Below are 27,532 nucleotides of genomic sequence, written 5' to 3' on the forward strand. Positions count from 1 at the left end.
TGTATAAGGGCTATTTGACCAAGAAGGAGAGTGATGGAGTGCTGCATCAGATGACCTGGCCTCCACAATCACCTGACCTCAACCCAATTGAGATGGTTTGGGATGAGTTGGACCACAGAGTGAAGGAAAAGCAGCCAACAAGTGCTCAGCCTATGTGGGAACACCTTCAAGACTGTTGGAAAAGCATTCCAGGTGAAGCTGGTTGAGAGAATGCAATGAGTATACAAAGCTGTCATCAAGGCAGAGTGGCTACCTTGAAGAATCTAACATATATTTTGATTTGTTTAACACTTTTTGGGTTAATACATGATTCCATATGTGTTATTTCATAGTTGTGATGTCTTCACTATTATTCTACAATGTAGAAAATTGTACAAATAAAGAAAAACCCTTGAATGATTAGGTGCGTCCAAACTTTTGACTGGTACTGTAATACATACATATCTACCTACATACACACATACAGTATTTCTGCTTAGTGGTTCAGGTCTATCTTGGAGAGAACACACCAGATGTTGCTCCATATGTGGTCGAATAGAATCATAGATTTACATTACAGTGACATTGCTCTACATGGAAACAATGTTTAACCAGATCAAAAAAAGAGAAAAGAAATCTGCACATTGAACAACAGTACATTATCCAACTGTGTTTTTGTCATGCAGCCTGTGACAATAACAATAGAGACATGTGTACTGTACAATGGCTCTGCTTTGTGCCTCAGTAAAGAAACTTTAATCTGGAGACCGTTCCGACAGATATAGACACCTGCTCTCCAAACCTGGAGGTTTGGTCCCCCAACCCATTTAACCCAGACTTGGCACTGTTAAAATATTGTTTCATTTAAGGAATGACCTATTCCAGTGTCTACAATTGTAAAGAACAAATCTATTAGTGTTTTGGTTAGTGTGTGTTAGTGTTTCACATGTGATGAACAGTGTGTGTTTGTGGGTACGTGTGAGACATGTGACAGTGTGTGTACACAGTATGTGTGTGCGTATATTACAAAGATTATGTGGTCGCCTCACTGGGTGGGAGAGCAGTCGTCTAAGTCCAGTAGCTCCCTCACCAGTCTCTCTCCAAACTGCGCTCGGCTGTAGCGCTTGACGTGGTAGGCATCAGACATCTTGTACATGATATAGGCGTTGTTTATGGCGATGCTGATGGTCAGCCAGAACACCTGCTGCCACGTTTTGTTTGGCTTGTGGAAGATGAAATACCTGAAAGGAAAAAAATAGAAAAAGACCAACCTTGATTGGCTATATGGAATCTTGGAAATGTGGTTTGTCAGATGTTGATGTCCATCACATACAGTTATCTGACTGGACATCTGAAATTAGACAGAGTTACGACAGACAGAAGCGCAGACAGTCATGGAGACAAGATATCCTCCTAAGTGTGAGCCATTGGTTAGCGGTGAGGAGGAGCGATATTCAGCTAACGTCCCTGTTTCTGGCTCTCCAGATGTAATCTGCAGTCCTCCACGCCCACAAGTGTTGTCCTCTGAGCTACAGAACACCATCTCATTACTGTCCAAACTAATTGGAGGCAGCGAGAGGTTAGAGAGGGTGAGAAGATAAGAGCCATTCTCCCTGGTGTGTGTGTGTGTGTGTGTGTGTGATGAGCAATCCCATCGATCACTCTGCTTGTCCCCTTAATTGAAAGTCTTCTGTCTTTGACCAGTGTTAATGTCGCTTGGCACTGTTCTCCATTTGTGACATAGAAATCTCTGGGTGGGCCCTTGACAGTAGCCAGTCTATTGCACTGCAATGAAGTGTCACATCCAGTGGATTAGGAAGTCCAGATTATTAAATGTGTGTTCCACTTGATGAACTCAGATGGAATCATAATTCAGGTAGATGTATTATGGATGTATTTACTGTCCCATGCTGAAAAGGGATTACGTTTTTCATGGTATCTTCTTATAAAATGCTAATGCAACAAGTATCGGTCACACTTTACTTGGATAGTCCAGATTTTCCATCTGTAGCTGCTCTACAAATGGTCATACTATCTGTTGATAAGCAAATGCTTTCTAAGGTTACGATTAGTGTTTAGAATAAGGGTTCGGGTAAGGGTTAAGGTTAGAGCTAGGGTTAGTAGATAGTCCATCTGTAGATGCTCTAGACTATCCAAATTGTTACCCAAGTATCATTGGCATTCCAATGGATATACAGTATGCAGCTCAAGTTCTTATCTTGTCCCAGCATGACACGCTTTGAACAGAAACTTGTGCGATAACTGTGCAATTAAGAGTTCAAATCTCTTTCCTTTATAGTGTGTGGTTTTAAACAGGGCATCTGAGTTCCTGGTGGTGTCCCAGGTCATCTTTTTTTACTGTCACGTTGTGCATCTCAGAAGATTGCTATATGACATCAATGTAATTCCTTCTCCAGGTGTTTGTACGGTCTAATCCGACTCCGCACAGCGCAACTGCAAAAAGAAAACCTGGAACGCCATCTCTGGCTTGAGGCTGATAAGGAATGCTATAGAGTGATCCTCCTCAATTAATGTCTGGCTGTGACTGAATTATTAATGAAGGATTCACTTGAGCCTGACTTGCATGGCGGGGAGTGTGTGAGCACCCAGCATGGGCCCACCACAGGGGGAGTCAGGCTGACTCTCTGTTTAGCAGCACAGTAGGAGGAGATCTTAGAGATGAAACCGCTGTCGTGTCCCAATGCAGCCTGAAATACTTTGAAATAAGCCACACAAAGCTGTAGGAACAACAGAACAGTTTGCCATATTCAGATCTTACATTTCAATACACTTGACCTACAAATATCCAGGGGTGGAATCCCCTCATGGAGAACTACTGGGTATGCTGGTTTTAGCTCCAACCTCATTGTAACACAGCTGATTCAGCTAATCAATGTCCTCGTTAGCAGCTAGTAGGATCAGGTGTGCTAGCTAGGGTTGGAGCAAAAGCCTGCACGAGGGTATCTTCTCAGGAGGAGGGTTGGCCACCCCTGTCCTGTGATGAACATTCATATAGACTAACACATTTCTCCCAGAATGACAACTGATTGCAATACATCCAGTATTCACTCACTTGCTGTACTTGTCGTCATACTTGCAGATGTAACTGAGGTGTGCAGCGAAGGCCTCCACAGCCAGCGGACAGGGAATCTCACCACTTTTCCTTTTGATGATCACCCCTAGAACCCAACACATGACTCAAACAGGACTAATGGGAGTTTTTCTTTTAAGTATTATGTAATCATATTTTCAGATTGCAACTCAGTGACAAATTATAATACAAAAATGTGTGGCATATCATCTTACACATAACACTAAACTGGATAAAGAGTGCAGTTGTGATGCTGTAAATAACTACACTGAATGCCTCAAAGTCTAATAATTATGGTTTCTCACTATAGCTTCAAAATAACCAATATATTCTGCCGAAAATACCTTGCTCTCTAACAAGCAAAATATGACTACGCACTTACTAGTGTAGCTAGAATAAACGCCTTATAAAAAGTATCAACCTAATACCTAAAACAGATCATGGGTGTACCACATGAAAGATAGATGAACATGAGGAGTTACAGTGTAATTATGGAGGTAGCTGCGAGGGAACGAGTCTAAGTAGTGGCCTGGATCACATCGAGCCATTAGCAGGTCGTTGATTTGTTTTTCTTGACTGAACCTCCATCTGTCGCTGACTCGCTTCCATTAGAAATTATCCTCAGCTATCTAATGCTAATGACGCTAGATTTCACTCAGGTCCTACAGCGTAATGTTGAATGGAAATTGGAAAGTTACAGGAGGGTAAATTGAAAAAGAAATGCAAGATCAAAGAGTAAGCGCATATTCAGAAAAGTCGATGGGAAAATGTAATATAATTTTTAAATATAAATCGGGAAGCAGACTTGATAAAGTCTAAATTGTAAATGAGAACTTGTTCTCAACTTACCTACCTGGTTAAATAAAGGTGAAATAAAATAAATAAATACAATCTGGAAATATGTCCGACTCCGTCACCATTCCCTAGGCTTCAGTCTTTCACATGATCACTTCATTTCATAGACATTTCACCAACGATACAGTGGTTTATTTATTCAAAAGGTAAAATAGTTCTCTCTGTAGCTATCCAAACAAAATAATTAGTCTAGTCTGTATAAGATAGGAGGGACACACCGGAGGTTGGGTTGGGAGGGGGTTGTGTTTTGCTGTATTTTGGGTTCTTATATTATCTGTAGTCAGATATAATTTGTACTGGACAATGAGAACTAACAAAAAATAACCTACATCCTCTATAGCAGTGGTCACTAACCTTTTGAGTCAAGATAACTTTGAGTAAAAATGCAAGCCGAGATCTACAGCTCAGATTATTATTTATTTATTTTTAAACATGACTTAAAAAACGTAAGCCTATACAACATTAACCAATTAAAAACAGTACTGTAGCAATGAGGTTTGTACAGTAGGCTAAAGGCCTAATACATCATCACTGCATATCGCCTATGCTTGAATTGCTCTGCAATGTTGTTATTCTCAGACCATTTTGAAATTATATATTTTTTTAAATGGTATATGATCACACATGTATTAGCTCATTTGTTGTATTACTTGTGAGGCCCGGCTGAGTGAGCATAATCATGACATTTTTTTTTTTACTGGACTGATTGTCAGTCTGATGGGAGGGAGCAGCGGTGAGGCTGCCTCTCACCACAGTCACCTCTCTCCTTGCGCTGAGAAAAGGGGGCACAGTCTTCCAACTGATGGTGAAACTCAAGTCACACTGCATTATTCCTGCCTCATGCACCAATTTATGTTGTTACTCCTATGACCAGAGAAAGTGAAATATTCCTTGACCTAAAAAAAAAGCTGCAAGCTGCTAATAATAACAATGTAAGTTTATCGGAACACTATACTCATTCATTGCAGCTGCGGTGCTTTTTGTAGCGTGAGTGGAAGTAGGGAGACCGTGCATTTTAATGCTTATAAAAGTGTTGAACAAAGTGTTAAGTTGTTATTCAGCACTGTCAAACATGAACTTACTCATAAAAACAGCAGCTATTTGCTGTAGTTGTTGAGTCTCTCTCTAGTCATGGTTTTAAAAGTTTAAAATTCTCAACTTTGTGAATAAAAATGTTAAAAATGTTTTAGTCTATGGCTCGAGGAAACTGTGCAGACGTGGTGATCTGAGCTATCTGATTGGCCAGCCGTAGGCCTATAGGTGCACTTGATTTACTCTCTGTAGGCGGAGTTCTACCTTCAGACACATGAAATGGTTCAAAATGGGAATACTTTGCCTTCCTGGCGTTAGGGCTGCTAAATCAAGTGCACCTACCACCAACAGCACGAAACGTAAATTAAAAATTAAAAAAGGAGCTCAAAGCTTTATCGTTGAGTTTTTTTACAGAAATGTTTGATGATCGACTAGGAATGCCTTGGAGATCGACCAGTCGATCGCCAGGTTGGTGACCATTGCTCTTCTATAGGATTAATTCAGATTGTATTCAACAAGAAAAATCCTCCCAAACACTTAAAAAAATTCAGCACTTCTTTTAACACAGCCATGAACAGAATCCAACCCCTCAATTCCACTCATCTACTCTGGATCCTTGCTGTTTATCTATCCAGATGTAATGCATTTTCCCATCTAATTTATTTTACAAATGGGATTAAACGTGTGGGGTGAGAGCCTTTCACATGCCACGTAACAGGGATTTTCTCCCATTTCCATTATCTCTGAACATCACTCATACAGGGCGAGACAAAGTGATGAGGTGCTACATCAGCGTTTCTCACAGTCTACAGGGTAGATTTAGAGTGCATTAATAACCAGGAGTTACTATGGTCTGTTAAATCCACATCATGTCAATGGTGGGTGGTGACTCATACTGTATCAGTCAGCCCTAAAGAGCTTCATAATGATGCTCCATTTCAGAGCATTATATTGACACAGTAGGTCGACATGATCAAAATAAAGAGAAACATTTTGCTTTAAAATTGAAGGCTGTTCACTCTAAAATCTATGCCCATGATTGAATACTATTTAAACATCCCCCTGAATGCATGTTCTGAATGAAAATGTATGAAAAAGAAAACATGGGTAATATCACATCGGTCCCAAAGCAGGTCTCCTTACCTTTCTTGGTGGGTGAGTAGGCGTTGGTAAGGAAGCGGAAGTGTCCCTTGTTGTACCAGCTGATGAGGGAGGTGTTACCTCTCATCATGCTGCGGGACTGGCCCCTCTGCTGGGGGCTCTCAGGGTTCACCAGCATGGACTGGGGCAGGCCGGTGCAGTCACTCTTCCTGGTGCTCAGCAGCCCACAGCAGTAGATCTCTGGCAGAGGACAAACACACACCTTTAGACATCTGGGACACATTCAGGGTGGTGCAACATACAGAACATTACAGATATAAATGTCATGAATGGAGTTGACATGATTCCTTTAAATGTCGGAGGCACTTTATATTTGAACTAACCACCACACTGTATAATCTGTACATGTTAGCTGACTAGTTCCCCTTCTTTCTTAAAGCCCATTCTCTCAAACCACCTGCAGTAATGATAGATGGCACAGATTGCAGGTGGCCAGTATGTGTTCAGATTGAGATCAGAGGATAAAGCCTAGAGGACAGACTCGCTCTCACACTCTCTCTTACTTGGCAAGGGGTAAAAGAAAGACAATGGCGTTTTTAATTGAGCTGGAGCTGAACATGATTAATATCTCTATGTCAGCTGCTGCAGGGCTACGAGGCAGGTTTACTGTGGCATCACTTCCCCTCTCACCAGGCTGTTCACTTTGTTAATTAAAACAGTAGGATGAACTGGTGGTCTAGGTTTCCAAAATAAGCCTTGGGAGAATTTACTGTACGTCATCTTTACTGTTTACTCTATGTCTGGTTGTGCAGCCTAGTGGGTGGTAGGCATGGACGCAGCAAAATAAACAATTCACATGTTGGTTGTCAGGGTTAACTTCAATTGACGGTCTTCTTTTTCATTACTACAGTAGCAGGAGGACATGTATGGTAATTAAAAACAGCAGGGGATGAGCAGGGAGTGATGAGAAAGGAGATTACAGCACATACTGTACAGCGAGAGAGAAAGGGATAAAGAAAAGAAGAGGATGAAAGAGAGAGAGAGAGAGCGAGACAGATTATTGTTGGGGTGATAGCAACAACAACAGCTGCTTGCACCAGGCTGCCAGTCATAAGTGTATGCAAAAACCTAGGCTAATGTCGATAGCTAGCTATATAGTTGTATTCAAGCTGAGGTTAATCAAAAATGCAAACATACATTTTGATTAGCTAGGTAGCTAGCTAACGTTAGGTTGCTTGTCCAAATTCCAGCAGCTAGCCTCTGTAGCTAGCTAACACCAGTCAGCTGATAGCTACCTGACTAACAAACAAGCAAAGAAAGGTAGCTAACTAGCCAATGAATGTGGGTTTGTTTTAATTAGCTAGGTCAGTCAGATGAGAGCTAACTTTGGCTAGGATGCTAACCAACAAACAAGGAACGTAAGGTTTTTCATTAGGCTGAAGTCATCATGTGTAAACTACTGACCTAGACACTTGCGTGTAATCAAAGCTGAAACAAATATGCAGAAATAAGATAGTGAACATCCTTGGCTGCTATGATAGCCAGTTAACGTTAGCTAGGCAAAGCTAGCCAATGTAAGACTAGCACATATGTCCAGTTCATGCACCACAATAGATCATACATTGTTCCACAAAACTAGCTAGCTAAATAGGTTCAAAGCAGGATCAAAGCCAATGCCAAACTTTGGGAAACGGTCACACTGCTAGCTAGCTGCCTTACAATGGGCATTGAAAAACTAGCTAGGTAGAATACGCCATAGACCAAGCCTATGGTAAAAGAAGACGTTTCGAGCTGAAATAAAAGGTCCCAACATTTTTCCATACGCACAAAAAGCTTTGTCTCTCAAATTTCGTGCAGCATTTCTCCGTTGACAAGATAATCCATCCACCTGACAGGTGTGGCATATCAAGAAGTTGATTAAACAGACCCCAGAGGGTCCCTGGGCTTGAACCAGGGGCCCTCTGCACACATCAACAATAGTCCCCCACAAAGCATCGTTACCCATTGCGCCACTAAAGCCGCTGTCGTTGCAGAGCAAGAGGAACAACTACTTCAAGGTCTCAGAGGGAGTGACGTCATCGATTGAAACGCTATTAGCGCGCACCCTGCAAACTAGCTAGCCATTTCACATCGGTTACACCAGATAATATTCATTTCTCTACCATAAGCCACCTCCAACATCATTTTGTAGAATTTGGCAGGAGGTCCTCACAACAGTAGACCACGTGTAAACACGCCAGCCCAGGACCTCCACATCCCGTTTCTTTACCTGCAGGATTGTTTGAGACCAGCCATCCAGAAAGCTGATGAAACTGTGGGTTTGCAGAACCAAAGAATTTCTGCACAATCTGTCAGGAACCATCTCAGTGAAGCTCATCTGTGTGCTCGTCGTCCTCACTAGGGTCTTGACCTACTGAAGTTTGGCATTGTAACCCAATTCAGTGGGAAAATCCTCACCATCGATGGCCACTGGGACGATGGAGAAGTGTGCTCTTCACAGAAGAATCCCGGTTTTAACTGTACCGGGCAGAAGGCAGACAGCGTCTACGGCGTCTTGTGGGTGAGCGGTTTGCTGATGTCAACGTTGTGAACAGAGTGCCCCATGGTGGCTGTGGGGTTATAGTATAGACAGGCATAAGTTACGGACAACGAACAAATTGCATTTTATCGATGTCAATTTGAATGCACAGAAATACCGTGACAAGCTCCCGAGGTCCATTGTCATGCCATTCATCCACCGCCATCACCTCTTCCCTGTGGCTCAGTTGGTAGAGCATGGTGTTTCCAACGCCAGCATGGTGTGTGCAACGCCAGGGTTGTGGGTTCGTTTCCCACGAGGGGCCAGTACAAAAAAAAAAAAATGCATGAAATGTATGCATTCACTACTGTAAGTCGCTCTGGATAAGAACGTCTGCTAAATGACTAAAATGTAAATGTAAATGTTTCAGCATTATAATGCACGACCCCATGTCGCAAGGATCTGTACACAATTCCTGGAAGCTGAAAATGTCCCAGTTCTTCCATGGCCTGCATACTCACCAGACATGTCACCCATTGAGCATGTTTGGGATGCTCTGGATCGACATGTTCAGTTCCTGTCAATATCAAGCAACTACAGCCACTGAAGAGGAGTGGGACAACATTCCAAAATCAACAGCCTGATCAAATCATTGTGAAGGAGATGTGTTGCACTGCAGGAGGCAAATGGTGGTCACACCTGATACTGACTAATTTCTGATCCATGCTCCTACCTTAAGGTATCTGTGACCAACATATCTATGTTCCCAGTCATGTGAAATCCATAGATTCGGGCCTAATGAATTTATTTCAATTGACTGATTTCTTGAACTGTAACTCTGTAAAATCGAATGAATTGTTGCATGTTGCGTTTATATTTTTGTTCAGTGTAGTTATGAACCGCATATACAGTGCCTTGCGAAAGTATTCGGCCCCCTTGAACTTTTCGACCTTTTGCCACATTTCAGGCTTCAAACTTAAAGATATAAAACTGTAATTTTTTGTGAAGAATCAACAACAAGTGGGACACAATTATGAAGTGGAATTACATTTATTGGATATTTCAAACTTTTTTAACAAATAAAAAACGGAAAAATTGGCCGTGCAAAATTATTTAGCCCCTTTACTTTCAGTGCAGCAAACTCTCTCCAGAAGTTCAGTGAGGATCTCTGAATGATCCAATGTTGACCTAAATGACTAATGATGATAAATAGAATCCACCTGTGTGTAATCAAGTCTCCATATAAATGCACCTGCTCTGTGATAGTCTCAGAGGTCCGTTTAAAGCGCAGAGAGCATCATGAAGAACAAGGAACACACCAGGCAGGTCCGAGATACTGTTGTGGAGAAGTTTAAAGCCGGATTTGGATACAAAAAGGTTTCCCAAGCTTTAAACATCCCAAGGAGCACTGTGCAAGCGATAATATTGAAATGGCAGGAGTATCAGACCACTGCAAATCTACGAAGACCCGGCCATCCCTCTAAACTTTCAGCTCATACAAGGAGAAGACTGATCAGAGATGCAGCCAAGAGGCCCATGATCACTCTGGATGAACTGCAGAGATCTACAGCTGAGGTGGGAGACTCTGTCCATAGGACAACAATCAGTCGTATACTGCACAAATCTGGCCTTTATGGAAGAGTGGCAAGAAGAAAGCCATTTCTTAAAGATATCCATAAAAAGTGTCGTTTAAAGTTTGCCACTAGCCACCTGGGAGACACACCAAACATGTGGAAGAAGGTGCTCTGGTCAGATGAAACCAAAGTCGAACTTTTTGGCAACAATGCAAAACGTTATGTTTGGCGTAAAAGCAACACAGCTCATCACCCTGAACACACCATCCCCACTGTCAAACATGGTGGTGGCAGCATCATGGTTTGGGCCTGCTTTTCTTCAGCAGGGGCAGGGAAGATGGTTAAAATTGATGGGAAGATGGATGGAGCCAAATACAGGACCATTCTGGAAGAAAACCTGATGGAGTCTGCAAAAGACCTGAGACTGGGATGGAGATTTGTCTTACAACAAGACAATGATCCAAAACATAAAGCAAAATCTACAATGGAATGGTTCACAAATAAACATATCCAGGTGTTAGAATGGCCAAGTCAAAGTCCAGACCTGAATCCAATCGAGAATCTGTGGAAAGAACTGAAAACTGCTGTTCAAACGCTCTCCATCCAACCTCACTGAGCTCGAGCTGTTTTGCAAGGAGGAATGGGCAAAAATTTCAGTCTCTCGATGTGCAAAACTGATAGAGACATACCCCCAAGCGACTTACAGCTGTAATCGCAGCAAAAGGTGGCGCTACAAAGTATTAACTTAAGGGGGCTGAATAATTTTGCACGCCCAATTTCAGTTTTTTATTTGTTAAAAAAGTTTGAAATATCCAATAAATTTCGTTCCACTTCATGATTGTGTCCCACTTGGTGTTGATTCTTCACAAAAAATGACAGTTTTATATCTTTATGTTTGAAGCCTGAAATGTGGCAAAAGGTCAAAGTTCAAGGGGGCCGAATACTTTCGCAAGGCACTGTAGTCAATGGTTGAACCCCAAACGCACATGTCTCAGTTCAGTTGTGCACTACAAGTAAGCAAATGCACGCTAGCATCAGACAATTTATCAGGTCCGGCATACGCTCCCTTTCCTGCTTTCTTGTCATTATTATAATCAACATTTGTACTGACTGATTAAAATGGTGTCAAGTTACTTTTCAGTGTGTTCCCAGAAAATCTGAAGTCGCCATCCACAAGTAAAGTAGTTAGGGGGTGAGGGTGCTGCACACTGTGCACCCAGGTAAAACAACTTTAGAATCATTGAGGGGGTTCGATTAATCTCGCCCGGGAGCCAGTGTACGTAGGCATCTTTTGCATAGGCTAAATGCTGATTGCATTCGATTTGGAACCAGGCTGCCTCCTGGGCGTGAGCCAGGTGCCCCGCTCTTTCCGACAGTCGGCTCAAATCAAGCACGTGTAGTAATGAGTAGGATTCTGTGTTCACGTGCAAAATGGATTACTTTTGATAAAAACACTTTATCTTCCGACCCTCCCCACTTTCATAGCCCGGTGTACCCTGGGCCAGATTAATCGAACCCCCTCTCTGATTGCTTAAATTGTACGCCATTGCTGCGCATTCAAAATAAAATTACATGTTTGCTAACTTAGCTTCATTATTACATGAGTCTGTTTTCAGAAAATCAACTGTTTTAGACTACTGTATTTTAACCAAGTGCGAGAAACAAACATTCAAATCAGTATAGAGTGAATAAACCAAATCATTTTGGAACAGGTGCTTCCAGTCTGTCCATTTAAAATGGTCTGTCTAACTACATTTTTTAAGAACAGGATTTGTAGTGTAATCGTTAGTTATCCGTCTATAGATCTGAAGAGTGTGGGTTTGCCTCCCGGAGGATACATTTGGACGATTAATTTGTTTATAGTTTTGACAGCCCCCTCCCGCCACACACACTTTCATTTATTAAGTGGCTCTTAAAAGAGCCTTTGGGTTCGTGGAGTGGCAGGCAAGTGTCAGTGAGTGTGGTGGTGTGTACTACTGCGTGCGTTTTGCTAGAACGGAGGGGAGACCTGCTCTCAGACTCTAAAGGAAGAGGTCGTTGGCCTCATCTCTGAAATGCACATTACACGCTATCCCTACGGTACTGCCCAAGGACATAGTGCTTTATGGCAGAGTGGTGGATTGTGGGCATGCGCCTGACAGGGAGAAATGCAAGCTGGCCCATGTAGAGCTGACAAACGACTTAAAAAAATTCAAATGGAAGCAGTACACATGGTACTTCGGACAATACTTAAAATCTATGTTCTGTTCCAAATTTGTGAGTATTCCCATATGTTTTCATATTTACACTACCCTTTATAAATGTGGGAATGTATGGTCTTTTACTGGAGTTGGACAGCTGTGTACAGAATTACTAAGAACATTTGTTGCTAAAGGAATTAGAGCACCTATCCAATGTCAGATTTGTAAATATGTATATATATTTTTCTTAAGAGTGTTTTGTACTTTTATTTTACACGTGTTTCACAGCAGCATTTGTATCAGGAGTTACCAAAATTGCTCTTGAAGATCCACAGGGTTATGCATGTTTTTGTATTCAAGCCCAGTACCACACCTGATTCTACTACTCAGCTGTTCATCAAGACCTTAGCTGTTCATGAAGACCAAAATCAGGTGTGCTCAATTGTTTTAAGAGAGATCAGGGAATAAAATCCAGTTTACTACATATTTACTTAAATGGGTTTCTGGTTTTTCGCTTCCCTCCGGAAAATCAACTATTAATATTAAATAAATACTAACAACTACATTATTTATGTTGCCATTATTGTTTACTTTTACTGCTGTGTTATAAAGTTGTATAATAATGTTGAATAACCACCTTCCGGTGTAAAAAACATGGAAATTAAAACCAAAAAAACAATCTTTTAAGTGAGAGGTAAGCATTGGTCTGAAGCCGAAAAAGAAAGGAAATTCACATGAGCACAACAATGCCTATTCCACCCATACTCTACCAAGGTTTACCAACACACAGCTTTGACCTACTACAGTAACTATGTTGGTATTGTACTCCAAACTACAGTATGTGTAGGCAGAGTACTTAGGATTCAAACCTTCTCAAACAGCCTAATTCATACTCTCTTCAGATGGACAATGGACTTTACGGTGTCATGCTATTAAAATGATATATATATATAATTCGGCTGTATGTATTTTTAGATATAGGCCTATTGTAAATGTGTATTATTGTTGCATCACCATCTTTATTACAAAAAGAAATACAAGTACAAACATAACTTTAAGCTACATATTATTTTGACAGAAGTAATGAACTGTCCATTGATCAGCAAAGCAATTGATTAAACAGGACCATGTTTGAAACACACGTGGTTCTGAGCTTATGTTAATATTAAACAGGTAAGCTAACAGTTAGTTACAGAAATAAGGAATGCAGACAAGCTCTATCTATCTGTGCCCAACACACCACCACCACCACCTGTTGTTATATTGGGCACCATACTGACCAAAAAAGGATTTTATTATATAACGCACCACATTACTACAAGACAAAACAGCTCAATCAAGTCTGATGGTCTTGTAAGTATAAAAGCTAGTGATGCACTGATATGACATTTTTGGCTGATACCGATATCTGATATTTTCCTTGCCAAAAAAAAAACAATACCGATATTTATTTTTTGCAGCCCTTTAAGCATTCTCGTACAGTTAAATAGTTAACACACACATGAACGCAGCTGTCTAAGGCACTGCATCGCGGTGCAAGAGGCGTCATCCAGCCTCCATCACATCCGGCCGTGATTGGCCCAGCGTCGTCCGGGTTTGGCCGGGGTAGGCCGTCATTGTAAATAAGAATTTGTTCTTAACTGACTTGCCTGTTTGAGAAGGTTTGAATCCTAAGCAACCTGCCTACACATAGTTTGAAGTACAATACCAACATAGCAACTGTAGCTGTGTGCTGGAAAACCTTGGTAGAGCATGGGTGGAATAAGCATTGTGGCGCTCCTGAATTTCCTTACTTTTTAAGCTTCAGACAAATGCCTCCTTCCCATTTAAACAGTTTTTGGTTTTTAATAGAGAGAAAGGATAGAGAGAAAGAAAGTGATGAGGAGAGAAAGAGACAGAGAGAGGGAAAAAGAGACAGACTGAGATTAACATATACCCTGTTTCTCAAACTCCTGGTACAGGTTGAGGCTGGTGATGCTGGGTCCGGTGAAGATGATGCTGTTGCGGCCTGAGAGGTTCTGACACAGCTGTTTGGCCACCATACTGTGGAGCTGAGGCTTGTTCTTCAGGGTGGCCAACCCGTCAGGACCCTGGCCCTCCTTTAGATGCACATAGATCTGGAAGAGAGATACAGACAGTCAAAGCCATGATAATGTCATACACTGACATGCAGAAATCAATACATACATTACCTCAGGAATGATCTGTGTAGCAGCTATCGTTCCAAGTGTTCCAACTAGCGACCTTGATGTGGCTCCTACAATCTGAATCACTGGCCTGGCTTAGCTCCATTGATTACAACGTAAATCTTACTCTGATCAGACAAATTGATTGATACGCTCGTTATCATCACACAATGTAATTTATCATTTACAATATGAACCCTGTTGTTTAGTAATAGATAAGACATTAACAGTCGTTGTCTTGTGAATTACGTAAGAAAATACATAATAGATGAATTCTTCTTCCCACCAACTGGGACGGGCGTGCATAACCATTAATTCTCATGCCTTCCTGGATCTGTTTGAGGCTTGGGGCAGCAGTCATTTGGTTATACACCCACCAAGAGCAGAGAGCAATTATACTAAGTGGACTGGTACTTTATTTTCCAAGCAGTGACTGGGCATTGCACTAATGGAATCCCATTGATTCGCTCTATAACTTTTGACTTTTTTTTTTTTTCCATCCTCTTCTCCCTATGGCACATTTCTGCCATAAAAGAAAGCAATTCAGAGCCAAAAGAAACCGATCGGCTTGTAAAAGCCTAACTCCTGGGAAACAACAACAGAACATTGGGTCTGGAGACTGATTGAGTCATCCAATCACACAATTTGCCTAGACAAATACATTTTTTATTTTACCTTTATTTAACTAGGCAAGAAAGTTAAGAACAAATTCTTATTTTCAATGACGGCCTAGGAACAGTGGGTTAACTGCCTTGTTCAGGGGCAGAACGACAGATTTGTACCTTGTCAGCTCGGGGATTCGAACTTGCAACCTTGCAACGCTCTTACCACTAGGCTACCCTGCCGTCCCTGGCAGGCAGTCTTGTGTAAATCCCGGTGAGGTTTCACAAGGGGTAATTGAAGGTGCACAGTCTTTGTCACAAAGTTGGCAAACCACTAGCTCCCGGATATAAGAGTATAAATCCAAGAGGTTAGAGTACAGTCCCTCCCCTCATTTTTTCTCCACTGCCCTCACCATCTCCCTTTGTCTCATTTACACAAACATAACATGATGCATGTACACACACACACACACACACACACAGTACCTGACAGATGAAGCCAGTGGATGTGCATTGGCGGACCCACAGACTGAACTTCCTCTTCCTCCTCTTCCTCAGCTCTCTCTCCGTACAGGTGGTGATGAACACCGGGTCCTCATCAATCAGAGGCTCATGGAGCACCTATGGAACAGTGGGAATATACAGTTCATATTCAAAGGCATCCATTCAGCCAAGACCAGGTATATAACCAGGGATGGTACCATGGCAGCGGTTTCTGACTGATTGTACTGTGTAAGTTGCATGTGTGTGGACTACAGACTAAGGCTAGGTAGCATCTTATCACAAAATGTAGGATATCAAAGTGGATGGAGGACCCAGGCATGCGTAGCCAGTGATTTCCCAACGGGACCAAGGAGACACAACGAGGCACAGGTGGTGTTTGTTTAGCCCAGAGCAGAACAAGCCAATACTGTATATGTACTGCCTGCTACCTCTCTGTTAATTAACTCACACCTCCTACCACTGGGGAGCCACACAGACACACCGCCTGACTGAAGTACCCAGAATATCTGCTCGGTCTGCAGGAGAGCCAGAACTCATTAGGGAGCAGGGATTTCAGACCTGCAACAGATGAGTGTGTCTGTATCAGATTGAGCACTGTAGATAAGGTGTGATGAGGTTGTTCCAGGTTGATTTTCACCCCTATCGATTTGTTGTGATGATACAACAGAAACACCTGGCTTCTTTACAGGGAGTCAAAGAGGTAAAAAAGAGAGAGACAACGTTGACAAGAGGAGTTTGCGACAGTAATTATTCAGTTGGAAACGATCAGCAACTGTTCATAGCTATCCACAGGTCTCCTGAAAATCCAGAAAATGATTCACAAAAGGATTTGAAAAGAATTCATAGTTATTCCTGCATGGGTGAAGTCAGTGACAGGTGAACACATTCTGTTTAAATGTGTGTTGTCTGACTTTTTCCCTGCTGCCTGGCTATAGACCTGTCCTTCATAACCTTCTAAGTGCTCTACTGGTAAATTACAACCATCTGTTATGCTCTATTGGTCTTTGGCCTGTGGCGGCTGGATGTCTATCAAACCCATTTCTCAACCCCAATGACTTAATCTCAGTGGAGGCCATGATACAGATTAATTATAGCGGTCTTCTCTCTCTGTCTCTTGCTGACAGCTACTGCATTAGCTAAGATCAGTGGCAGTTTGACAACCCTTACCTGAGGGAAATACACAGTGTCTGAGAAGATAGCGGTGGAAACAAAAAAAAGGTACACCTATTTGCCAGACCTTAATTTGCTAGATCTCTAAACAGAGTTGTTTGTGTTGTCTAGTTAATGAGATTTTTTATTATTATTTTTTTTACAGCTAGCTAAGCAGAATTGTTAATGACACAAAGCTCAGCAATTTTAAATTTATTTCCCAAAGAACCCCTGCTATGCCAGAGATGCACTGGAAGGCACTATCCGCTTTGACATGCACAGTTCCTTTCATCTTAAAGTAGAAACTTCACTTAACACATTTCTATAAAGGCTTTTGTTATGCTTATTATACAGATGTAGGATCTTAATTTGATCACCCTTTTGCAGGAGAACTTTCCTGCAATGCAGGAAATGTAAAATGTGTAGTGTATGAGGTTTAAAAAGACTTCTGAAGTTTGTAATTTCCACTTTGAAATTTCAGACTAGATTTTTACCTTACGAAAAATGTATCAACCCCTATCAAAATGTCCATCAATTATAATCCACATACTAAATAATATTTCCTGTTGCTGCAGGATTAATTTTCTGCTGTAGCAAACTGGCTCAAATTAAGATCCTACTGTAAATCTGTAAAAAGGCAGAAGCTGAAGAAGGTAGGCTTCACAGACAGCAAAAACAGTACATGGAACATTTTGGGTAGACCATTTTTCTTCACCACAGCCAGGGAAAATACATTCATTATTCAGACAGGACATCCACCCCTAGTCTGTGCTGATCAGAGCCCCAGACAGAGGCAGCCCAATCAGAGACATGTTAGCAGCACATCCCACTGTGGAGGGTATGTTTACATCATACCTTTACAGCTACTAGACGGTACTGGGCAGTAAGTGTAGATAATAAGAAAGTAATGTCTGGGTGAAAGTATTTGCATTGGCAAATGATAAAAAGGTTTTGTACAGTGCCTGTTGGATTGTACACACACAGAGAGAAAACAAGAAAACCAGAGCGAGAGAAACACCCTTATCTGAGCTGAGCTACTGAGGCTATCATCAGTGCTGTGCGGTGTCCAGACTCCAGCCTTGGGGGCCCTGACATCTGGGCCAGAGGCTGTGGTGTGAAGGTGCATTCCCTATCCCTCAGCTCTGACTGTGTGAGTCTGCATCATTTCCATTTAAACTCCTGGGAGTGAAGCAGAGCAGAGGGGAAGGGAAATGCCCTCTCAGAACTCCTCTCCTGTCAGCTTCGGGAGGTAGCAGTGCCCCGCTTTGATCCGCCATGTCTGACATGGAATTTACATGCAACGCGCAATGCCTGATCACCAGGGAGCACGCTGAGGAAAACTCTGTCAGCCTCCTGTACACTGTGTATATAGCTGAGAATACACGACTTCTTGACTGACACATTGGGCGCATCCCAGAGTTATTCTCAGATACAAGTGTTAGGGCCGGGACAATACCAGTATCGCGATACTCGTTAGTATCGTGACAATTAAACAAAACACAAAGCAGATTTGACTTCTTTAGGAAAACAGCCCTAATGTTGGAAACAAACATCATTATGTTGTCATCCAGAGTTACATTTATTTATTTTCCAAACTATAGCATATTTTACACACAGCAGGTTTTTAAAGAGCGAATGAATGCACCAATTCAACCCGTTTCTCATTAAGAAAAACTAGATATCAGTCTTGGGGATGTGGTTCGATGTGGCAGTTATTGATGTTTGTCCCCCATGGGACACCATAGGAACAAAGCCAGTAATACTTCCACAAAATACTCAGAATGAATCTAAGATACACTCTATATACACAAAAAAGTATGGACACCGCTTCAAATTAGTGGATTAGGCTATTTCAGCCACACCTGTTGCTGACAGGTGTATACAATGGAGCACACAGCCATGCAATATACATAGGCAAACATTGGCAGTAGAATGGCCTTACTGAAGAGCTTACTGACTTTCAACGTCGCACTGTCATAGGATGCCACCTCTCCAAAAAGTTATTTAGTCAAATTACTGCCCTGCTAGAGCTGCCTCGGTCAACTGCAAGTGCTGTTATTGTGAAGTGGAAACGTCTAGGAGCAACAATGGCTCAGCTGCAAAGTGGAAGGCCACACAAGCTCACAGAACAGGACCGCAGAGTACTGAAGAGTGTAGAGCGTAAAAATTGTCTGTCCTTGGGTTGCAACACTCACTAACGAGTTCCAAACTGCCTCTGGAAGCAAAGTCAGCACAAGAACTGTTCGTCGGGAGCTTCATGAAATGGGTTTCCATGGCCGAGCAGCTGCACACAAGCCTAAGATCACCATGCGCAATGCCAAGCGCTGGCTGGAGTGGTGTAAAGCTCGCCACCATTGGACTCTGGAGCAGTGAAAAAAGAAAATTCTGGAGTGATGAATCACGCTTCACCATCTGCCAGTCCGACAGACAAATCTGGGTTTGGCGGATGCCAGGAGAATGCTACTTGCCCCAATGCATAGTGCCAACTGTAATTTTTGGTGGAGGAGGAATAATAGTCTGGGTCTGTTTTTCATGGTTCGGGCTAGGCCCTTTAGTTCCAGTGAAGGGAAATCTTAACGTTACAGCATACAATGACATTCTAGACCATTCTGTGCTTCCAACTTTGTGGTAACAGTTTGGGGAAGGCCCTTTCCTGTTTCAGCATGACAATGCCCTGTGCACAAAGCGAGGTCCATACAGAAATTGTTTGTCAAAATCGGTGTGGAAGAACTTGACTGGCCTGCACAGAGCTCTGACCTAAATCACATCGAACACCTTCGGGATGAATTAGACTTCATCTTCTAAATCGTCCAACATCAGTGCCCAACCTCACTCGTGCTCTTGTGGCTGAATGGAAGCATTTTCTATCAGAGAAGTTGTTTATTGCTCTTAGTTGAGCCTTAAAAAGGACCACAGAGTTTGGTCTGCTTCGTGATTTAATTTTGGCATGGAAAAAAATATTGCGATACTGGTATCATCACAGCCCTAACACGTGTTATACAATTTATACAATTTGATTGGGCATTTGCATTCCTTCTTATTTCTTTACTAAAATGTTATATTGGTTGTCATATTGAGAAAGGGGGATACCTAGTCAGTTGTACAACTGAATGCATTCAACTGAAATGTGTCTTCCGCATTTAACCCAACCCCTCTGAATCAGAGAGGTGCAGGGGGCTGCCATAATCGACATCCACGTCTTCGGCGCCCGGGGAACAGTGGGTTAATTGCCTTGCTCAGGGGCAGAATGACAGATTTTTTTTTACCTTGTCAGCTCGGGGATTCAATCCAGATCCCTTTCGGTTACTGGCCCAACGCTCTAACCACTAGGCTACCTGCCACCCCGTGTTCTTGCCCGCTATACCGGTGCCCCCGCACATTAACTCTGTACTGGTACCCCTTGTATATAACCTCGCTATTGTTATTTTACTGCTGCTCTTTAATTATTTGTTACTTTTATTTATTTTAGGTATTTTTCTTAAAACTGCATTGTTGCCTAAGGGCTTGTAAGTAAGCAGTTCACTGTAAAGTTATACACCTGTTGCATTCTGCGCATGTGACAAATAAAATGTGATTTATATTGGTTGTTATATGGGTTGTCATATTGGTATGTATGTGTCAAAGCAGTAACTTAAAACTGAAGTAGAATGGTGGACAGGTATGAGAAATCCCTGCCATGGCCTGACACAGTGGCAATCACATGTAGTTATTTCTGTAAGGTCAACAACATTTCAACTTCGTATCCTCCCAGCCCACGTTTTCCTCCCGGCCCACGTTTTCCTCCCGGCCCACGTTTTCCTCCCGGCCCACGTTTTCCTCCCGGCCCACGTTTTCCTCCCGGCCCACGTTTTCCTCCCGGCCCACGTTTTCCTCCCGGCCCACGTTTTCCTCCCAGCCCACGTTTTCCTCCCAGCCCACGTTTTCCTCCCAGCCCACGTTTTCCTCCCAGCCCACGTTTTCCTCCCAGCCCACGTTTTCCTCCTGGCCCAGAAACACAGACAGGTTGTCCTCCTTTCAGAAAAGTTCACATTGCCAAGGTTCTGAAAGAGATGGTGGATTCTTCATGGGAGGTTGCAAATTGGCTCATCTCAATCATTTCAAAATGCAGCAAGGATATTCTGTGTGCTTTGGCTTATTTCTGAACTTAATCTGAACCAATCCTTCCTGATTAGACAATCCAAATACATGTTATTCAGCTGCTGCCAGATGTGAGATTAACATTTGAATAGAGTTTAATTAGACAGAAAACAAGTTTACTCTTCACAGAAAAGTGCTTTGGGAGCTGAATATTTAACTGTGAGTCTGTTCTAAACTAGGACACAATGTACTATTGTTCCAGGAATGTTTGTCCAAAAGACAACCTACCTATCTTTTTTAAATTTATTTCACCTTTACTTAACCAGGTAGGCAAGTTGAGAACAAGTTCTCATTTACAATTGCGACCTGGCCAAGATAAAGCAAAGCAGTTCGACACATACAACAACACAGAGTTACACATGGAGTAAAACAAACATACAGTCAATAATACAGTAGAAAAATAAGTCTATATACAATGTGAGCAAATGAGGTGAGATAAGGGAGGTGAAGGCAAAAAAGGCCATGGTGGCGAAGTAAATACAATATAGCAAGTAAAACACTGGAATGGTAGATTTGCAGTGGAAGAAAGTGCAAGTAGAAATAATGGGGTGCAAAGGAGCAAAATAAATAAATAAATAAATACAGTAGGTAGTGGTTTGGGCCAAATTATAGATGGGCTCAGGACATTATTCTGCTGGTCGTAACAGTGTAACAGATCAAAAGAAACTGGGGAAAATAAATATATTTGGTTCCAACCCCTAGTCATCTGTACTAAACGTGTCCAAAGCTAAACAGTTCACACAGCAGCCCAGCGCCATACCTGAGTCTGAGAGGGGCGGAAGGTGCTGCAGCCGAACAACTGCTGCAGTGAGTCCAGGAAGGGCTGGATCTTGTAGAGGCCATGGCTGCCGTGGCTGGAGCGGAAGGCCACGATATGGAAGTACTTGAGGATCTTCTCGAAGCGTGCCTGGCTCATCTTGAGTGCAATGCTGCGATTGCTGAAGAAGCCGCTGCTCCAGATGCTGAGCACTGACTCACAGCGGTGAACGCTGGTGGAAGTCACGAAGCCCAGGAAGGCCTTCATCTCGGCCGCCGTCACGTTCCGCCAGCCCTCGTCGCTGCCGAAGCGCTCCTGGTACTTCTTGGCGTACATGTTGGTCTGCGTCACCATGTTCTGGATGGCGTTGTCGGGCACAAACAGCTGGAAGAAGTCCATGCAAGTGGCTGTGGCTGGCATTCTCTGGATAGGGCCTGGTGACAGGGAGAGAGACAGAGACACGGATGTAAATTGAGTCTTACTTTTAAAACGACAGATAAAAAAAAAAGTTAATTACAGTACTTTGACAGTATGGAGCTCTTTTGTGCATAGAGTTATTTTGTACTCTAAAAAAAGCACAATGCGTATGAACCAACATTTCTTTCTGGTCTTTGTGATTTGGATTGTAGGTCACTGTCAACCCTAGGGCTGCAATCAACTTCTATTCAACATGACAGTAACCATAATGTCATCGAAACAAGAATAACGCTTTTTGGGCTTGAAGAAATGGTTCATTAATATAATATGTTACAACACTATCGTGGATGAAAACAGCCATTGTCTTGTACTCGAACATGTCAGATGAAACACAATTAATTCCTGCTTATGCAAGCCGACAGCTGTAACCTCGTTAGGTCAAGCCCACTCATCGACATTGACATACTAGTTTCCCATGCATGTTAATCAAGTCAAGGCCAACTTGGTGAATGAAAATCTTACCTTCTCATTTAACTAAATTGGCAATGTGTAAGATTAAACACACCTCAGGTAAGGTGGTCCTCCCTTAAGACTGACTTAGACTTCCAGACAGTGAACTCTAGCATTTAGAGCCAATTAATAGAGAATAGACAGGCGTGACTCTCTTTCAATTGAAAGCTGATGATCCATAAGGTGTAATAAAATGATCAGCTGTTATTTGTGTGAGAGAGAGTCAGACCTATTTTCCTTGGCACACTTGTAGCAAGCACATTTACTGGAGTGAGAAAATGTCTCTAAACAGCAGTCTTAATTCAGGCCCAATTAACCACGTAAGGAAGACTGTTTGGGTTAGCCAATTTTTAAAAGCTATTTAGCTAAAAGGAAGATTCTCATGTCCTCTCTAATGTCCCTAGGAAAATGTTGGGTCTTAAAAAGGACCAAAATTAACTAGTTTAGTTTGCTGATGAAATACAGTAGATTTTTACATTACTACTCTTGCACTGAATGTACAGGCCAGGTTGACCGTGCTGCAAGTTGTTACTTTTAGGCACTTAGTCCTGTATAGTTTGTAACAATTGTAGCGTTACTTTTAAGCACTTAGTCCTGTATAGTTTGTAACTATTGTAGCTCACCAATTCCTCAAACCCAGCCTGAGAGAGAGATGCATCTAAGTAGGCTTCAGGCCAAAGGGTGTCTCACACTGCAGAAATTGTTTCAAAAACCACTCATTTAATCCAGTCGACTTTCAAACTTGACAGCAAAATACAGCATGACTGCCTTAGATGCAGGGATTTCCAAAGACAGATTCATACAGGCTTCCACAAAAGCAATACAGTAAACAAAAGTCATACCAAAAATACTATGCATAATACATCTTTTTTTATGGAATATAATTGTTTTATTCCCTTGACTAAGAATTCCATTCTGAGAAGAGTTTTCCCACATTTTCAGAACATTACGATACATTATTTCTATCTCACACCATTAACTGATAGCATAGGATTAAGGATTTTAAGAAGTCTTCTGCTACTGAAGACATCAGTAAGAGAAGCCTCAAAAGCATTCACTCACCACTGCATATACTACTCTCCCATAATCCTGCCTTTATAGCTCAAATTTAAACTAGGATGTACGTTATTTTGTCAGGCAACAAACAACCACATGGCAGAGTTCCACAGAAAACATATAATGGTACATATTCTGTAAGAGATACATTTTTATTAGGCTTGATTAATCATTCAGATCGAAAAGATTACTGTGTTAGCTGCGTTTACCTCAAAAGTAAGCCACCGGGCACACACTGGTTGAATCAACATTGTTTCCACATCATTTCAACAAAATTACGTTGAACCAACGTGGAATAGAAGTTGAATTGACGTCTGTGCCAAGTGGGAAGACACTGATTCTACAGCTACAGTAATGTACACAATAAATGCAGGGGGTTGGATCCAGATTATGTAGGTTTTGAAATCAAATGTCAGTCTTTCAGGCACGGAAACAGACTTGCACCTTTTTGACATTAATAGGTCTGAAATGACTGAAAATACTGCAGTGTCATTCAATAAAGTGAAATGGAGCTGGATTAATTCTAAAGCCTTTCTATCATAAACATTTTACATAATATATTGTTATACATTATACTGTAATAAAATCTACTGTAATAGACTGTAATCCATGGGGGGGGGTTGTCCTAATGTGCATACGCATCACCGCAGGGATTTTACTAGGATAATGATGTAAACCAATAGGATGACATTTCAGACCCATGGATATGCTTACTAAGTACTCCCTATCCCTGTTATAGCCGTGTGGTTTTCATAATGGACTAAATATCAATCATACAGACTCCATCTCTCATTTTGCCTATGAAAACTGCATGTTGTGCAGACATTTTTCAAAGGTTTTATCTTTGTATGTAGGAATAATGTTCCCATATTTACTCTGTCAGCAAAGTCAAACCCACATCTCAAGCTTCACATGAACATTTTGTTTCTCTAGTTGGACCTTGCACTGGATATCCTTGTCCTCAGTGAGCACCAGCTTGCTGCATCCAAACCTTCAGTTGAGTTAGCACAGAACCACCTCACGTTCATCTTTCCTGGCCACACCAGCCCTGTGTCCTGCCTATTTGCTCATCTACTAATGGGTTTGATGCAGTCAAGCTGTTACTGCTCATTCAATACACCTGCCAGCACTATCATTTGTGTCAAAAGTCTCAAATAACTTATAGGGATATACCTAGTCCGTTGCACAACTGAACGCAATCAACCGAAATGTGTCTTCCTCATTTAACCCAACCCCTCTGAATCAGAGCGGTGCGGGGGGCTGCCTTAATTGATGTCCATGTCATCGGTGCCTGGGGAGTAGGTGTTGTTGGGGGGGTTAACTGCCTTGCTCAAGGGCAGAACGGCAGAATGTTCCACCTTGCCAGCTTGAGGATTCGAACCAGCGACCTTTTGGTTACTGGCCCAATGCTATTGGTGGTGAGTGTGAGAAAACAAACCTGGCTCTAGTGGAGAATGCGACAGCCACACATACTGTAGTGTAGACAAAGACTTCTGTATGCTGAAGTGATTCCCAAAGAAATGCCTTGTGCCTGAAATGCATTGGCTAACACCACCACCTGTCACTGCCTGTGTTAACGCCCATACCTAAGCCTACAGGCAGATGGCATGATTTTCTCTCACGTCGTGACTGTGGCACAATGCACCCCCAGACCACCATGTAGCGAGAGGGAGGCATTTATTTGCAAGTCACATCTGGTCTCAGTGACAGAGCTTTCAAACAGAGCAATGATGAAGGCAGGAACCTCAGCCTACACTTGTTGTGTGATACATCCATAAGGCTATGTTTTACTTCTATATGACTGATAATCATCTGTAATACATTGATCATTTTACAGGACATTTGTAAGGATAAGAATATTACATATTTGATTAGGTTGTTGCTGGTACTAGTATGGTTTACCCCTTTAAGCATGACATGCAACTGCTCAGTATTCCTTTACAATGGCAGCTGGTCCAAAATATACATTGGCATACTACAATGCCTTAGTTGACAAATACATGTGGCCGAACTGGCAAAGATGTTGCACAATGTTATTTGTGTCTGGAGATAGCGAAGAGAGAGCGGAGAGAGAGTGCTCAAACATGTGTTCTGTGCCAATATTGTCTTTAATTCACTTAGGCTCCTCTGCAACTTGTCCTCTATTCTCATTTCCTGGGCTACTTCATTTGGAAGAGCAGCATGTCTGTCTGCTCACTGTTAACTCATTGTCCTGTGTCTGCACCACATTCCCAGACTGCCACTTCACCGTTTCTGAGATTCTGACCAATCATATAAGCCACAATTCTCCAACCAATTCATCCATATTGTGTCACGATCCTTTATTAAAGGAAACTTGGGCTTTTCCTCTCTCACTCTCTGGGCCTGCTGTTCAGTCAGGACCTACAATCATAGGCTGCTCATTAGATGGACACACACACACACACACACACACACACACACACACACACACACACACACACACACACACACATACATACATACATACATACACGATGGAGATAATGACCTTAACCTATTAATTCAAGCTAGGCTTTATTCTTGAAATTACATACCATATGTGTCGTTGTAGGGGGCCACCGTGATATCATGCAGTGTGTCGCTCCATCCATCCTCCTCTGCTTGAGTCTTTGAGATAGAGCCGGGTGGACCTCCGTTTTGACAATTCCCAGTCTCACCTGCCCTTTGATCATCCCCGGCCTCCAAGCAACAGTTATCCGAATTCGAGTCACCCGAAGTGCTGTAAAAGGGATTGTCGCTACTGTCATCTCCCGATTCCCCAAAAACATCATCTGAAATCTGCAAGCTCTCGTAGCGTGAGCGGGCCGCCTCCAGGACAGACAGCGCCTTCATTCCACATTCCGCCATCGCTCGTCGATGCACTTGGTAGCTTACCACACCGCACAATATTCGGCATGCAACTATACTGGGGAAAAACCCGTGCCACACACACCTACCCACGGGAGATGACAGTCCACTCCCACTGTGCGCGTTTGATAATTATTCTAGGCCAACTGCAGACTTGGCTTGTGATGCGATAACTTCGACTCTCCCCTTTCTTCAAAGCATCAACCGGAGGGGAGCTGTCCTCATCAAGGCTACTGAAGTTCCCCTCGGCGCTGCGCACAGAGACCGAAATTATCAATATTTATCACTCTCTGCGCATCCTGGTTGGGCCAGCTATTTCGTTGGTGGCTCGTACTGTGTAGAGACCTCAATGAATACGCGGCATCTACACGTCAGCTGACCTGGTTGCTCTCCTGTACTGGCCAATAGCGTTGTTATCTCACTGCAACGTCAAATCTTATGGTATTAAAGCAGAATTGTGTTCTGATGCGGTTAGAAACGGCATATACCCCATAAATTGATTTTTGCTTATGATACGAATATAAAATACATGTATGATTAATGCATTAGTTTATTCAATGACATTGCAATTACAGGAACTATTTAAAGTCATTTTTGAAAATGTTTAATGATATCCTGTGACAAGGAGGTCAGGATTTGTATGATAAAATCTGTTTCTAAGACCAGCATGCTTAGAGTAAAACAGACAACTTTCCCCTTGGCGCCCTGTGGGGGTGCAATAGACGGGGTCGCCCCAGTCATCTTTCTTGTTGGTATGGTACCAAAGATTTTTATAACTAACCCAAGATAGAAAATGAATCATAGTGTGCAGAACACGTAAGGGGGTTGACAGAGCCAAGCATGAGCTAGCGACAGCCTATTGGCGCGTTCTACAAGGTATTTGCATATTGCCGTTAGGGAACGCCTACTCTTTGAAGTGCGCGTGTGCAATAACTCAATTCGCCCTTGCACTCATTTTTTTTAACTTTGGCACAGGCTAAAGTCTACAAAACGTAGCCCACTCAGTAACAGATACT

The 27,532-nt window shown here is 42.3% G+C and overlaps 1 protein-coding gene across 1 annotated transcript; it reads right to left on the reverse strand.

The window, feature by feature from the left end:
- Positions 1-323: 323 nt before the first annotated feature.
- Positions 324-26,878, reverse strand: LOC106589661 (piggyBac transposable element-derived protein 5). Its single transcript, XM_014179905.2, has 7 exons — positions 26,204-26,878; positions 21,669-22,099; positions 15,605-15,739; positions 14,267-14,447; positions 6,101-6,298; positions 3,053-3,158; positions 324-1,220 (listed from the first exon to the last, which is right to left on the reverse strand). Exons 1-7 carry the CDS (start codon positions 26,514-26,516, stop codon positions 1,025-1,027), a joined length of 1,560 nt encoding a protein of 519 aa, XP_014035380.1. The 5' UTR covers positions 26,517-26,878; the 3' UTR covers positions 324-1,024.
- Positions 26,879-27,532: the final 654 nt, after the last annotated feature.

Source organism: Salmo salar, chromosome ssa28 (assembly GCF_905237065.1).
Source record: "Salmo salar chromosome ssa28, Ssal_v3.1, whole genome shotgun sequence".
Taxonomy (NCBI): domain Eukaryota; kingdom Metazoa; phylum Chordata; class Actinopteri; order Salmoniformes; family Salmonidae; genus Salmo; species Salmo salar.

Excerpts from the sequence above, each read along its gene's own strand:
- LOC106589661 (XM_014179905.2), bottom strand. The coding sequence starts at position 26,516 with ATGGCGGAATGTGGAATGAAGGCGCTGTCTGTCCTGGAGGCGGCCCGC. Across the intron at positions 15,740-21,668 it reads TCCGCCCCTCTCAGACTCAG|GTGCTCCATGAGCCTCTGAT; the intron begins GTATGGCGCTGG and ends ACTGTTCCATAG. Across the intron at positions 14,448-15,604 it reads CCACTGGCTTCATCTGTCAG|ATCTATGTGCATCTAAAGGA; the intron begins GTACTGTGTGTG and ends TCTCTCTTCCAG.